Source organism: Argentina silus, assembly GCF_951799395.1.
Source record: "Argentina silus genome assembly, chromosome: 9".
NCBI classification, from domain to species: domain Eukaryota; kingdom Metazoa; phylum Chordata; class Actinopteri; order Argentiniformes; family Argentinidae; genus Argentina; species Argentina silus.
Window position 1 is genome coordinate 21,931,451 of NC_139663.1, and position 14,874 is coordinate 21,946,324.

Genomic DNA, 14,874 nt, shown 5'->3' on the forward strand with positions numbered 1-14,874 from the left:
AGCAGTCATCAAGAGAATAACATATTTTGGTGTGACCTTGGTTTTCTTATTGACCCTCCAACAAAAGCAAAGCAGGATGCCTTTTCATTAATCTAATGTCATAGGGCACGTCGTCCCACGGTAAAAGCAGCTCCTTAAAAGCAGATCTTTCTGTGGAAACGTGCCAGGTTCAGGACTGGCTTGTCAGCTTTTTCCACTGTTTTCATTAGGGTTGCAAAGCAGAAAGTAAACGTCCATTTAACAGAGCAAGTCTCAGCAAGGATAACCTTCTTGGTCTCAGCTGGTCACTGTGGAAAGGAACGCAAGCAGCTCATCAGAGCTTTCATCCAGCCAGTCTGTTCATTTGGCTACTCATATAGTACAGTACCGTACAGTACAGCATATTTCTACATTGTTCCATGGTCAGGTTGCACATATCAAGGGAAAACTGTGTAATTAATTACATTCCACCAGGTGTATGATACAGATAATAACATAAATTATTTTGTCCACCATTTTATATTGGGCATGGCTACTGATCAGTTACAGGGCAATGACACATAGTATTCTACTAATGCCTTTAGAAGGTAAAGGCCCACATTCAATATAAACCCAATCAATATAAACCCATACCTCCTTCTAAATTCATTAAGTCTGCCATATCATGGGAAATGAAACCACAGTAGAACCACATGAACTTGTACAGTGATGTTCTCATAATTTACTGCCCCACCCGCTCCACTGACTCTGGTCTCCTCACTGTCCCCAGAACCAGACTCCCCACTCTGGTCTCCTCACTGTCCCCAGAACCAGACTCCCCACTCTGGTCTCCTCACTGTCCCCAGAACCAGACTCCCCACTCTGGTCTCCTCACTGTCCCCAGAACCAGACTCCCCACTCTGGTCTCCTCACTGTCCCCAGAACCAGACTCCCCACTCTGGTCTCCTCACTGTCCCCAGAACCAGACTCCCCACTCTGGTCTCCTCACTGTCCCCAGAACCAGACTCCCCACTCTGGGTGGCAAAGCTTTCTCATCTGCTGCTTCTCGCCTGTGGAAGTCTCTCCCCCACAATGTCAGAACTGCCGACAGTGTTGACTCTTTTAAGACCTTGCTAAAAACCCACCTGTTCAGGCAGGCTTTTAATGCACAGGGCTGTATGTATGTTATATATGCTCTGTGACTGTCCTCCTATATTTTTATTTTCATATTTCTGACATGTAAAGTGCTTTGAGTCCATGAGAAAGCGCCGTACAAATGTAATGTAATATTATGTTCCTTGAAAACATGCCTCCCTGGAATTACGTATGTAATTGCTGACTGTGTTGATTTATCATGCTTAAGTCAGTGGCTTGTGGGAAATGTTCCTTATTTATCCCTGCATATCTCTCTCTCTCTCTCTCTCTCTCTCTCTCTCCACAATATCTACAACAATCTTTATCGCCACCTACAGGCAATCAGACTGAACAATATGTCATTTTGGGACATACATTTATTATTCACCTTGAAATAATTTCACGAGAAGACAACTATCATTCATTAATGCAGATACACCTTTTAATGAATTTACAATCAGATATACAGTGAAATGGACAAAAAAAACATGTTCTGCTCCCTGTGTACATTTGTTGCAGAACAAACCTTAAATGATTGGTTTACAACAAAGGATTATCGTTTGCTGCGCACAACCATTTTCCATCTCTTGGGTAAGCAGCCAGGCACAATCTGCCCCGGTTAAAACGGTTAAATAACTGTTTTCTATTTCATTTTCATAATTCATCCACGAATGGTGTGTTAATGAGGTGTCCACTAGCTGCCATTGATTTCTTGCCGTCCACAAACTTTTTCGCAGCCTGGAGAAAAAAAACAAGATAAGACCATAGCATCAATATTCAAACATATAATTGCGATGTATTCTGGTTAAAAGATAGGTTAAGAGTGGCCTGAGGTGGTCCAGTGGTCTAGCACCACGGCTTACAGTGTACACATATGCCCCTGTCGGCATGGGTTAGAATCCGGCCCCCGCCCTGCTGACCTCCCCTCTCCTCCTTACTTTCCTGTCTCTCCAATTATTATTTTTTAAATATAACAGTAAAAAAAACATAAAAAAAAAAAAAAAAGACAGGTTCAGATAGTCGTGATGATTGTTGACAGTGGTACTCACGTTGACAACATCTCCATGGGTGACTGTGTCGACGCCCTCGGTGACGGTCTCGGGGGCCTGGTAGGCTCCGCAGGTCAGCGCCTGGGCACCCAGCTCCTCCAGCACGCCCTCTGAACTCTCCAAAGACATCAGGTACTCTGCTTTCATCTGGTTCCTGCAGGGAAACGGCGTTCAGACATCAACACACTCGACTCGGAGATCCGCTGGATTGGTCTGTGGTCGACCTGAAATGGCTGCTTCGCCGTACTGTTGCGTGAACTTACTTTGCTCTGGTGATGTCATCCTCGGACACGTTACCCTGGGCGACCTCCGTCACCTGGGCGAGGGCAGCTTTGATCACCTGTAAAGAGAGGGACAAACAGTTTGAGCACAGTAGAATACAGTAAAACACAGTACAGGTGGGAGTACAGGTCAAACAATTCAATGTAATGTCATTATTAGAATCTCGTAGTGTAACTGAAGTGCATTCTGGTGTCTCTCTTGACATGAACAATATGCTAGAATATATACACTCACCGGCCACTTTATTAGGTACACCTGTTCAACTGCTCGGTAACACAAATATCAAACAATTCCATATGTGTTCCTTCATAGTTTTGATGTCTAACAACCCATGTTACAAACATATTTTTAGTGTACATTTCATTACTCGGTGCTCACCTCCCGAGCAGAGTCAGCCTGGGTGATGGTGTAGACCCCAAACAGGCCTGAGTCAGAGTACGTGGCGTTGAAGGCCGTGGCCTGCAGGTAGGAAATCAATTACTTCAAATTCTAGTTCATAGACATTAAGCAACGCAATTCGGAAGATCAGAATTCGTCCGATCGAGAACATTGACTGACGTTGTACGGACCATCGTACCAACAACCGACAAGACAAACAGTTGTAGCGGCGCGGGTGGTTACTCACGTCAAAGGGCTGTGTGGTTGCCTTGGCGATGCCCTGGCTCAGTTTGCTGGTGACGTTGGAGCCCCTCTTGATGTGTGGCCCAGCTCCCAGAAGCCTTTGCAGCACGCTCAAGGCGTTGGCCTCCGCTGAGCCCGCCACAGCACCCTCGCAGGTAATCAGGGCATGGACCAGGCTGTCACCGTTCTGCACACGCAGCTCACCTACACACACACACACACACACACACACACACACACACACACACACAATTAACCACCATAGCGCAAATATACAGACGTCAGACTCGACTCATTGGGAACCAGAGCTTGGACCGGACCAATATTGGTGAAACACACCAAGAGAGCCTCCCTTTTTCCTCTGTGTTGCAAAATGTGTGTGTTTTTCTTGACTGTGTTTTATGATGTTGTAATTCTGTGTGTGTATTATGCATTGTTGTAAGCTGTGTGTATGCAGGGCTCCCTTGTACAAGAGACCTTGGTCTCAATGAGGCTCCCTGCTAAAAATAAAATAAAATAAAGGTTAAATCCATTTTCAACCAACACCCACTGGCTAAATATCATCCGGCGGACCGGCACTACACACCAACACAGTGTGTGGCATTGGGGGGCCTGCAGTGTGCCCTGGCTGGGGGCCGACTACATCAGTTCCCACACACTGAAGCTTGACAAAACAAGTTGTGGAGTCTTATGGAGAGTCAGTTGAGGAGTCTTATGGCCTGCAGGTAGAACCTGCTCTGGAACCCGCTCTAGAACCTGCTCTGGAACCCGCTCTGGAACCCACTCTGGAACAGTGTGGCGTGCTGTACTGGTTAGGGCAGCCTTCCCCTGGCGGCGGTATGGGTCTTACCTCCGCGGTACAGAGCCTTGGCCCCGGGCGCTCCTGCCCCGGTCCGATCACTCAGGAACTGCTCCCCCACCTGCCTCAGGACAGAGTGGTCCACACCTGGAGAGAAACGTCACAGAGGGGGTCAGGTCGCGTCTCACACACAGGTACACACAGGCACAGACAGGCACAGGCACAGACACGCACACACGCACACAGGCAAACGCACAGGCACAGACACAGACACACAACATTCTCTCCTCACACACACACAACCCTGCCTCATCAGTCCAGGGAAGCATTCCACAGAGAAACATCATGTCACACACACACACACACACACACAGACACAAACAAACTGCGTCAAACTACAGCAGTACTGCTGTCAGCTGACCTCTACCCCACATATCCACGTGTATTAGACTGCCTCAGCCTCGAGGTCTTTGGACAGACGTCAAAGGAAATTTGATACGTACACACACACACACACACACACACACACACACACACACACACACACACACACACACAGAGGGGGAGAGTTTATTCAGAGTTATATCAGCCAAACACAGAGACAATATAACCCTCACAGAGAACCAACCAGCCAATGGGGTCTTGAGTTGTGTTTCCGGGCACTGACAGACCATTGGTTCCAGGTCAGCAGCACTGCAGCTGAGCTGTGCAGATCAGCAGACTGCTATATCCTACTGATGCGACTCCTAAGATGTTTAACACTAATCCAGGCATTGTGAGATCCGATCATCTGTGGCAGCACAAACTGTAATGTGTGACCTGAAACACATCCTCGCTAAGTCAAGACTCACAGCATGCAGGAGGCACCGTTTAGGAGCTGCCGGTGAGTTTAGGAGCTGCCGGTGAGTTTAAGAGCTGCCGGTGAGCTCGGCAGGATGAAAGCAGAACCCACGGTGCTCTTCAAGATACCGCTATCAGACAGTCACACTCACCTAGCCCTACAAGGGCCATTCTGGCGCTGGTGAAATTGCTCTCGACAAACGACTGCAGCTGGAGAGAGGATAAGGAGAAGGAGGAGGAGGAGGAGGAGGAGAAGGAGGAGGAGGAGAAGGAGAAGGAGGAGGAGAAGGAGGATGAGGAGGAGGAGAAGAAGGAGGAGGAGGAGGAGGAGAAGGAAAAGGAGGAGGAGGAGGAGGAGGAGGAGGAGAAGGAGGAGGAGGAGGAGGAGGAAGAAGAGGAGAAGGAAAAGGAGGAGGAGGAGAAGAAGTGTTTAAGAGCACGCTAGGCTGTCACAAACACAAGGTAAGCACTGCAGAGAACAATACCTCTTAGGAGTTAGTTACCCTACTTATTTATTCTAGTACATGCTATTTCTAGGTTGTTTGTCCACCACAAGACCACCGTTGATCTAGAACATAGAAATATCCAAACAAATATTGGATGACTACAGAATATTCTGCTTTTACAAAATGTTACGCTGTTTTCAAATGAAACAAAATATCCTGCTCTTGTTATGCTTTTAGAATTAGTTTGTCTTGTGTCTTTGTTTTTCTTGTGTCTTTGTTTGTCTTGTGTCTTTGTTTGTCTTGTACCCGTAGACCCACAAGACTCCCAAGCGTACCTGTTGGCCGGTGACGTGGCCGACGCTGTAGTCAGGACAGTACAGGGAGTTGGACAGGGCGTTCTTGTACGCAGCTTCATGCAGCGTCTCGATAACACCTAGAGAAAAAGTACGTCCAACAATCACGACTTTTACACTTAAAAAGTCACATACCGTATCCTGAAACGCTCAATAACGAGCGAACGGAATATCATTTGTTACCTCAGCTCAGTTCTCCTCACAATGTAAAGATGTCAAACGACCAAAAACACAATTTTTGCTTTTTTTATTTTTTTTCTCGTGCCGTGGGTTCGCACACTAGCTGCACATTTGGGAAATATTATAAATAAACGGATGAATAAGATGTGTAATAAATCGCTGCAGCACACAACACTGGACAGGAGGTGAGGTGAGGTGAGGTGAGGTGAAGGAAGGGTACTGACCTATCTGTGGACACTGGCTTGCCAGGGCCTTGTCTACCTTCACCCTGGAGGGCAGGTCAGCCACCTCCCACGGCCGGAACTCTGGGCCTGTGGTCACGTGGATCAGGTAGTCCATCACTGTGTGTCTGTAGCGGGGAACAGACGCACACACACACATTAAAACATGTACTTTAAGCACACACACATACACACACACACAAAAACATGTACACACGCACATCAAAACATGTGGCCGCACAAGTACACCTACACACATCAAAACACGCACACGCACACGCAGTAAACTCTCAACACTGCAGTTACAACTCTCAACTCAATACACAAGCACCGTAGGGGCCAATGAAACCAGCCATCTCGACACCCAGCCTGGCATTGGCGTACGAGGCGAGGGCCATAGACTGTCATCTATCAGGTTTCCCCATCCATCAACTCAGCACCAGGCCAAGGAGGGTAACTCCAGCTCCAGGGACGGTGATTCCTCCAACAGTTTCATGCCATGACCTTCCTAGTAACTTTAGGAGTGTGTTCTGAATGTTGTAGCCCACAAGCTGTGATGTGATCCCAACACTGCACAAATTGGCTGTGATGTGGCCTGGGGTGGTCCAGTGGTCTAGCACCATGGCCTGGGGTGGTCCAGTGGTCTAGCACCATGGCCTGGGGTGGTCCAGTGGTCTAGCACCACGGCCTGGGGTGGTCCAGTGGTCTAGCACCATGGCCTGGGGTGGTCTAGTGGTCTAGCACCATGGCCTGGGGTGGTCCAGTGGTCTAGCACCATGGCCTGGGGTGGTCCAGTGGTCTAGCACCATGGCCTGGGGTGGTCCAGTGGTCTAGCACCAAGGCCTGGGGTGGTCCAGTGGTCTAGCACCATGGCCTGGGGTGGTCCAGTGGTCTAGCACCACGACCTGGGGTGGTCCAGTGGTCTAGCACCATGGCCTGGGGCGGTCCAGCGGTCCAGCACCGCAGCCTACAGTGCACACATATGGCCATGTCGGCATGGGTTCGAATCTGGCCCATGGCCTGCTGACATACCCTCTCCTCCTTAACTTCCCTGTCTCTCTCCACTGAGAAAAAAATAACCCTTAAAGAGGGTTTCACACCCTTCATGGCCTTGTGAAAGTGTGTTGTGAATGTTATCGCCTTGACCATGACCTTCCTAGAACCTTTAGGAGTGCATTGAGAACATTGTTGCCACAAGCTCTGATGTGACGCCAACACTGCAGACATTGGCTGTCAGACCCAGCAGTGGGTCTATACCTCCCCTCCCATTGGCTGTCAGACCCAGCAGTGGTCTATACATCCCCTCCCATTGGCTGTCAGACCCAGCAGTGGGTCTATACCACCTCTCCCATTGGCTGTCAGACCCAGCAGTGGGTCTATACCACCCCTCCCATTGGCTGTCAGACCCAGCAGTGGGTCTATACCACCCCTCCCATTGGCTGTCAGACCCAGCAGAGGGTCCATACCACCTCTTCCATCGTGAAAGACTGAAGTACTTACATGTGGTCTCTCAAGCACTCCACAGAGTACACCATGGTCTCCCTGGAAGACGTCACGCTGCAGGGACACAGAAGCAGACACAGTTACGTTGGGGGGGTTGGAATGTCACATGTGGACTCACATTTATTTATAGGTGGTCAGATGGTGATGGGGACATTTGGGGGGGGGGGGGGTAGACTCGGTATACTCACTGACCTCAGGCTGCCCCCCACTGCTTCCACACCGCGACACAGCTTGAACGCAGACGCACCCTTCGAAGTCTAAAAAAACACAACAACAACAACGTTAATTACTCAACAGGTTCCTAGAATAGCGCATGAGTTCAGTCAGTGTTGGGGATCTAAGGTGAACAAGTGGACATAGGATAGTGAAAAAGGTTCTCAAATGGTCCAAACAAAGAGTAAATCACAAATACCCTGGTGCCCTCTGGGAGTCGCTGGCAGAGTAGAGCAGGGTCAGAGTGTGCAAAGTCACACATGACGTATTTTAACGTGGTATGAGACTTTTCTTTTTTAGGAAGTAAACACAGACCTCGCTTTTCCAATAGCTATGATGCAACTGCACGCAAAATGGTGATAGTTCCATGACGGTAAGCATTAGGGATTAAATACACATGAAAATGGATTTCGGGTAAACTTCCCCTTTAGAGCAAAATTAAAGGTGTCTGAGCCTGAACTCATCTCTTCAGGCTACATCTTAACAGTCCTTCCTAAGACCTCTTCACCCCCACTACCCTCCCTGTACTAACCCCAACCCCAACCCTTGAGACCTCTTCACCCCCACTACCCCCCTGTACAAGTTCTCTCCTGTTAATAAATAATAATAAAAATTATTTAAAAAAAGGCTTCTGGCATTACGACTGCCTATGGCCCCTGGTGTGAGCATTGATTACTTTGTCTTATGATGACTGCTGGATAGATGATTCACTTACTTAAACAAATGTATTTGTTGTAAGTCGCTCTGGATAAAGGCGTCTGCTAAATGCCATAAATGTAAATGTGAGTGTGTGAGCGTACCAGGTTGGCCGCCAGCCGCAGCACGTGGGTGACCCCCAGGTTCTCCGCCGTCTCGTAGCGGCTGCCGGCCTTCACAAACACACCGACACTCGACACGGGGGAGTAGTTCTCCAACGACGCAATCACCAGACCGTTTGGCAGCTTGGACACCTGGAGAACACACACACACACACACACACACACACACACACACACACACACACACACACACACACACACACACACACACACACACACACACACACACACACACACACACACACACACACACACACACACACACACACACACACGACACGTCAGAGCAAGTCGAAGTGCTGGGGCGACTGTTTACAACAGCTTGACGTCTGTTTCATGTGCCCCTCATGCCCCCAGGAGAGTGACATCATCAGTGGGGGCCAGAGCAGGAGAGCAGAGGACCTACCTGGACGTTCTGGGGAGGGAGGGGGCCAGGGGCCGCCTTGAGGCCGGCGTAGGGCACGGTAAGAGCCTCATTCCTCCTGGCGGCTGCGTAGCATCGTCTCTGTGGAGAGAGGAACAGCAACAAGCCTGTCAGTCAACCAACACTGACAAACACGACTTCTTTTGGAGATACACCCATAAAATACTGTAGCGAGCGGCGGGGGAGAGCAGCTTGCCCTACGCGGGTATCGAACTCACGACCTTCCGCTGACAAACTGGCCGCGCCAGCTACAACACCAAGAGAGTTAACTCCCATAGCGGAGCTGCTAACGGGCCTTACACTGGGTTGGTACTATAATTAATATGAATATATATATATATATATGATCCTCTGTGGCTCAGCTGGTAGAGCATGGTGCTAACAACCCCAAGGTAGTGGGTTCGTTTCCTGCTGGGACCATATATACTGAGGAATGTATGCACTCACTGCAATGTAAGTCTCTTTGGATAAAAGTGTCAGCTAAATGCCGTATATATATATATATGTGTGTGTGTGTGAAAATAACATTATTCTTCCCCCACAAGCCCCAGGGAAATTCCTTTCAAAGCAGCAGAGGACAGAGCATTAATGAGGTAGGCTGCACTGTGGAGCATTAATGAGGTAGGCTGCACTGTGGAGCATTAATGAGGTAGGCTGCACTGTGGAGCATTAATGAGGTAGGCTGTACTGTGGAGCATTAATGAGGTGGGCTGTACTGTGGAGCATTAATGAGGTAGGCTGCTCTGTGGAGCATTCATGAGGTAGGCTGTACTGTGGAGCATTCATGAGGTAGGCTGTACTGTGGAGCATTAATGAGGTAGGCTGCTCTGTGGAGCATTAATGAGGTAGGCAGCACTGGAGCAGTATTCTGGTTGGGGTGGTGAGCGCTGCAGCCCCCCCCCCCATCCCCTGAGAAAACGTTTCCTCAACGGAAAGAATTTTAGGATATTGGATAACGGGACTTTCACAGAAGGGTATTCAAGTCATCTGGGTCTTTGTGCTCCCCGCTGTCCTCAAATGAACCCCAGTAAAGAGACTTTTCTACGAGCTGAACAGAGCATCTCCTAAAAAAAAAAAAAAAGAAGTAGGCTAAACCATCCCTGGCCCTCAGACAGGTAGAATGTTGCCTTCCCTGGCCCTCAGACAGGTAGAATGTTGCCTTCCCTGGCCCTCAGACAGGTAGAATGTTGCCTTCCCTGGCCCTCAGACAGGTCGAGGACTTCTGAGACCACGCTAGAACAGTGGGTGTCCGGGGGCGCTTAGTGGCGTAGCACACTAATGCGCGTACCACATAATCGCAAGGTTCCTGGTTCGATTCCGACCCTCGACCTATCTTGCATGTCATCCCTCCTCTCTCTCTCTCACCCATCCTTCCTGTCAATCTCTACTGTCTCTATCCCAATAAAGCAGAAATGCCCTAAAAACATATTTTTTAACAACAGTAGGTGTCCTTGAAGGACATGACTAGATCTAGCGAGGGAAGCCTGCACACCAGCTTGAGAATGTGTTTAAGCTAACCTCTCTCTTTGTGAGGGGAGGGAAACCGGATGATCAGGCTGGCAGCCAGGCCGTGTGGAGGATGTCTGTGTAGAAACTCAATCTGAACTGATGGTAGGTGCCAAACAGTGAAGTAACCCCAGGAAAGGACTGGCTGCACAGGGCAGGTGTCTTCACATCTTCAACATGAAACACAGTCCACAACAAAACGATACTTAATTCAATCCTATCCACTTCAGGTTCATCATCACTGTCTCCCTCTCTGTGGGCGCTGTCTTCGTTTCAGCCTCTAGTTAACACAACCAAGCTGTCACCTGGCCATGTGATGCGCTACGACCTAACAACAATAACAGTCCACGGTTATTATCAGAAAGCTTGCGTTATTATCAGAAAGCTTGCGTTATTATCAGAAAGATTGCGTTATTATCAGAAAGATTGCGTTATTATCAGAATGCTTGCGTTATTATCAGAAAGATTGCGTTATTATCAGAAAGCTTATCCAGCGACATTTGCACCCAGCTACTCTGTTTCCAGTAGAAAGCATCTGACTGCTCAGACACTCTTCTGGACAACTGGCTTCAGAATTTCAGTTCCCAACCAAAACACCTCCCAGACGTGATGACACCTGAACCGAGAAGTCGCCTGTTCGGTGGCAGGTCGCCCGACACTGATTGTCAGTGTAACTTTTACCTAAAATGCCATCGGAACTGAAATGACCTTCAGTGGGTTGAGGTGCAGCCATAGGCTACGTTACAGATATAGCTTCTTAGCTAGCCTGCTAGATTAAGGATTCTCAACCACCACCATCAACCCCATCACCGGTAGACCTGACTAGGTGGCACTTTGGACGGAGTAAGAAAGCCTAGACATGTTGATCAGCAACAGAGCAGTGATATGAACATAGTTAGCTAGCTAGATACTAGGAAGCTACCACCTAGCCAGCTCGCTGTCTGGCTAAACAGCCCCTCCGATCCCACTAGCCAACCGTGGCTAACTTAGCCGGCGAGCACACAGCACCGGAGAGGACAGGATAGGTCGCGATTCCGACCCTAAAGGACAGAGGGATCAACAACTCCTGGCTTATAGGTTTATCTGACTAAACATGTCTCATTCGACAGGGAAAACAGACTCACAGAGAGTTGATTAACAGTTCGGATTGCTTTCATGACTCCCTCCGTCTCTCTCCTTCAGCTACAGCAGAAAGACAGGTATGGCCGCCCTGACGTCCTACGTCCTGACGTCCTACGTCCTACCCACAACCCTCTCCTCTCCTCTCCGCAGCCAATCCAAACACGGCAGAAGGCTCCGACAAAGATCTTTCACTAGCACAAGATTCCCCACTGACTCTGCCCGGGTAGCTATATCCTAAAAGGGCTGTGCTCTGCATGTGCCCTAAGTCTGAAAAAGAATGTGTTGCTGAAAATCAAGCTTTTTTATTAATGTTTCTTGAAAGAACTTAATACGTTACTGCGTGTTGCTGTCGGATGGTTATCATTACTCGTGTAATATCAATCAATGTCTTGCCTCATTAAACCACACCACAGAGTTTCCCTGATCTAATAGGGCAGTGGTTCCCAAACTTTTAACAGTCATGTACCCCCTGTCGGTTATTTTGTAGCCTAATTTATATTCTATGAACATTATCCCTTATATATTAGACATTGTGATAATATTATTCTGTTGGATTGGGTGCATCCATTTATTTTTGGTACTGAGACTGCAATCGGCTATATCGGCTGGGAAGGTAAAACACAGATTTATTTTGCGTACCCCCTAGATTGATCCACGTACCCCCGGGGGTACGCATACTCCACTTTGACAAAAGTTGCACCTGGGGAGCGAAGTGACTAAAATTAGTTCAGTGCAAAATTATGAAATAATCTGAACTTTGAAATCACGACTATAACATCTACTGGAATCCAACACTGTCAGTCATGAGGGCCGGGATATCCTCAACATCAATACGAGCGTTGTAGAATAAATACTGCCTGATGCCAAAACGAATCACTCTCCCTGTTTTCCTTTCATATTCTCTTGCATATCAAATCAAAGTTTATTTCTCATTTACATAGAATACAGGCGTATTGGCAATTATTCACGAGGGCAGAGGATCTCGTCACACTGCGCATGTGCGTAGCAGTCACGCTCCCTAAAGCTAAATCCCTTAAGGACAATATGTAGCCATCACAAAAAAAAATAGTAGCCCTCCTACTGTTTCCCAGCATAGAAAAAAACGGCCCAGTCCTTATTTTTTCACGGACTGCGCGGACGATAACGGATGCTGAGTGAACCATCTTGCTTCTCTTATCTCTGAGGCGCGCTATGATGACGTAATGAAGCGCTCCCTACCGGCAGCCATAACTGCGACGACTTCTCAACGTGCGCTTCATTGAAACGAACCACCACACACAATCTGTACGTTGTGATTTCTCTCAACAGCATTACTTTTCTCCTCCGTGAAGCAATCGCCGAGAGGACACATCGACACTTACCGTACATCCAAATCCACTGGAACGTTTAAAATATGGTGAGCTGAATTTAAAAACCTACTAGCTTTAGCTTATTAACAGCCTAATCTGGCAAGCTAGCCATCTTGAAATGTGCGGAGTAGTAGCGAGCTAACTTGTTTCCAAGTCAAGTATTTGGTTCTGTGTAGTGTGTGTTATATAGTTTGTACCACATTTGATATAGACGATACTGTAGTCAAAGATCATTACTACGCGTTGTGGAGGAAATTCATAAACGCGTCTGGCCGTCGCCGCGCCACGCGTAATCTTGTGGCAACCACGTGTGCACCGGCTGTTTATCATGGACTCGTTTTGACCAGTCTAATTTGTCTCGAGCAATTGTTGGACACGTACATGATAATGTTCCTAAAGGGCCCGTGATAATTTACTTTAATGCAGCGATTATTCTTAAATTCTCATTGTTCTATTTCTTTTCTAAAGTCTGAACCAGAAGTCAACCCCAAGGCCTACCCCCTGGCCGACGCCACATTCAGCAAAACTATCCTGGACCTTGTGCAGCAAGCTGCCAACTACAAGCAGCTCCGAAAAGGAGCTAATGAAGGTGAGTCAAACCCGTCAGTGGTGGAGCTGTTATGACCGAGTTGAGATGGTAAAACCCACTTCTCGGGCTCAAATACCCCGAGCGTTTTAAATTGCTAGCTTTTCGATAGCGTAGCCGGTTTACATCGGGTATTTAAGGAGACGATGGTCATGTATGTTTGCAAGTCTGAGGTCGCAAATTCGAGACCCGGTCGGAGCAACTTGAATTGCGGGGCGACTGTTTGCAGCAACTTGACGTCGACGGGCATAGTATGAGTTGTGCAATTACACAAGTCAGGCCTCTCTATCCCATAGTAATTTCCATCATGCTCCCAGGGTATATAAAGTGACGACAAGATCAGTTTCTGAGACATTTTCGCTAATAGAAAACACTCGCTTGCTTTAACAGTTAAACTAACATTCTAACTCCCTACTCTTTCCTCTCCCTCAGCCACTAAAACCCTGAACCGCGGTATCTCCGAGTTCATCGTGATGGCTGCCGACGCAGAGCCTCTGGAGATTATCCTCCACCTGCCGCTGCTCTGCGAGGACAAGAACGTCCCCTACGTGTTTGTGCGCTCCAAGCAGGCCCTCGGACGTGCCTGCGGGGTCTCCCGGCCCGTTATTGCCACCTCCATCACCATCAAGGAAGGCTCCCAACTCAAGCCCCAGATCCAGTCTACACAGATGGCTATTGAGAGACTGCTTGTGTGAGCAGAGGCTCATTGGGGGGGGGGGGGGGAGTTTGGAGGGTTTAGGCCACCTGCTTTTATTTTGTCATACAGTTTTGTACATAAGCTACGTTTTGATTTGTTCCTGTTTTCTGTTAAGACATCTCCCACCCAAGACGCTCATCGTAATGAAGTTTCAGTGTATGGACGGGTCAGTTTCGATTGTAGAGGGCTGTGCCGCTATTTTTGAGGACTTGTGAGACGATGTCGATTTTTCACAACCCATAGTATAAGTGCATTTTGAACAAAACAAATGGTTTCAATTAGGCTTAGCAGAGAATAATGTTTTTCCTATCACTATATTTTGTAACTAATATACAAAGAGATTGGGATGTCGGACATTAAGCATGGTGTAATGGCAGTCATGCTGTAAGCTCACTTTTTTTTATGTTTTGGTGGTTCTGGGGTGAACAAGATCAGTCCAGTATTTGTAGTGTTTAGTTTTGAAACCTTTCATACTTTTTTTTTTTTTTTTAATGAATTTTATGTTCAAAAAGACTTGTATGAACTCGAAGAAGCCATTTTGGTTGATTAAAAACTGTGCGTGTCACTGCATAGGTGATTATGCATAACTGTGGAAAATACTGTTTACTTTGTCCTACTTTGCTTGGCTCCACCTCTAACAGAGAGGACACAAGAAAGACGTTTGCCATGCAATCAATCCTTATCGGTTGTTGGTATGTGGTAGTTTTTGCACCCCCCTGCAAGACAACACATGTGCTAGCCACTTGAGATGCACCCAAAGAGTGGTCTTGTTC

General features: G+C 47.8%; 2 protein-coding genes across 2 annotated transcripts; one reads left to right on the plus strand and one right to left on the minus strand.

Annotated features, from left to right (window-relative positions):
- Positions 1–1,520: 1,520 nt before the first annotated feature.
- Positions 1,521–11,573, minus strand: uqcrc2a (ubiquinol-cytochrome c reductase core protein 2a). Its single transcript, XM_083676377.1, has 14 exons — positions 11,472–11,573; positions 8,824–8,922; positions 8,400–8,549; positions 7,579–7,643; positions 7,384–7,440; positions 5,887–6,011; positions 5,465–5,562; positions 4,836–4,893; positions 3,895–3,990; positions 3,049–3,248; positions 2,802–2,882; positions 2,405–2,481; positions 2,142–2,295; positions 1,521–1,830 (listed from the first exon to the last, which is right to left on the minus strand). The coding sequence occupies exons 1-14, from the start codon at positions 11,502–11,504 to the stop codon at positions 1,747–1,749; spliced, it is 1,377 nt and encodes a 458-aa protein (XP_083532503.1). The 5' UTR covers positions 11,505–11,573; the 3' UTR covers positions 1,521–1,746.
- A 1,137-nt stretch (positions 11,574–12,710) lies between these two features.
- Positions 12,711–14,692, plus strand: snu13a (SNU13 homolog, small nuclear ribonucleoprotein a (U4/U6.U5)). The gene is made up of 3 exons (XM_083676289.1): positions 12,711–12,865; positions 13,287–13,407; positions 13,837–14,692. Exons 1-3 carry the CDS (start codon positions 12,863–12,865, stop codon positions 14,097–14,099), a joined length of 387 nt encoding a protein of 128 aa, XP_083532415.1. The 5' UTR covers positions 12,711–12,862; the 3' UTR covers positions 14,100–14,692.
- Positions 14,693–14,874: the final 182 nt, after the last annotated feature.

Coding starts and splice junctions, on each gene's coding strand:
- uqcrc2a (XM_083676377.1), bottom strand. CDS start 11,504: ATGAAAGCAATCCGAACTGTTAATCAACTCTCT. Junction 7,644..8,399: donor TGCGGCTGGCGGCCAACCTG/GTACGCTCACAC, acceptor GTGTTTTTTTAG/ACTTCGAAGGGTGCGTCTGC. Junction 4,894..5,464: donor GCCACGTCACCGGCCAACAG/GTACGCTTGGGA, acceptor TCCTCTCTCCAG/CTGCAGTCGTTTGTCGAGAG.
- snu13a (XM_083676289.1), top strand. Junction 13,408..13,836: donor CCGAAAAGGAGCTAATGAAG/GTGAGTCAAACC, acceptor CCTCTCCCTCAG/CCACTAAAACCCTGAACCGC.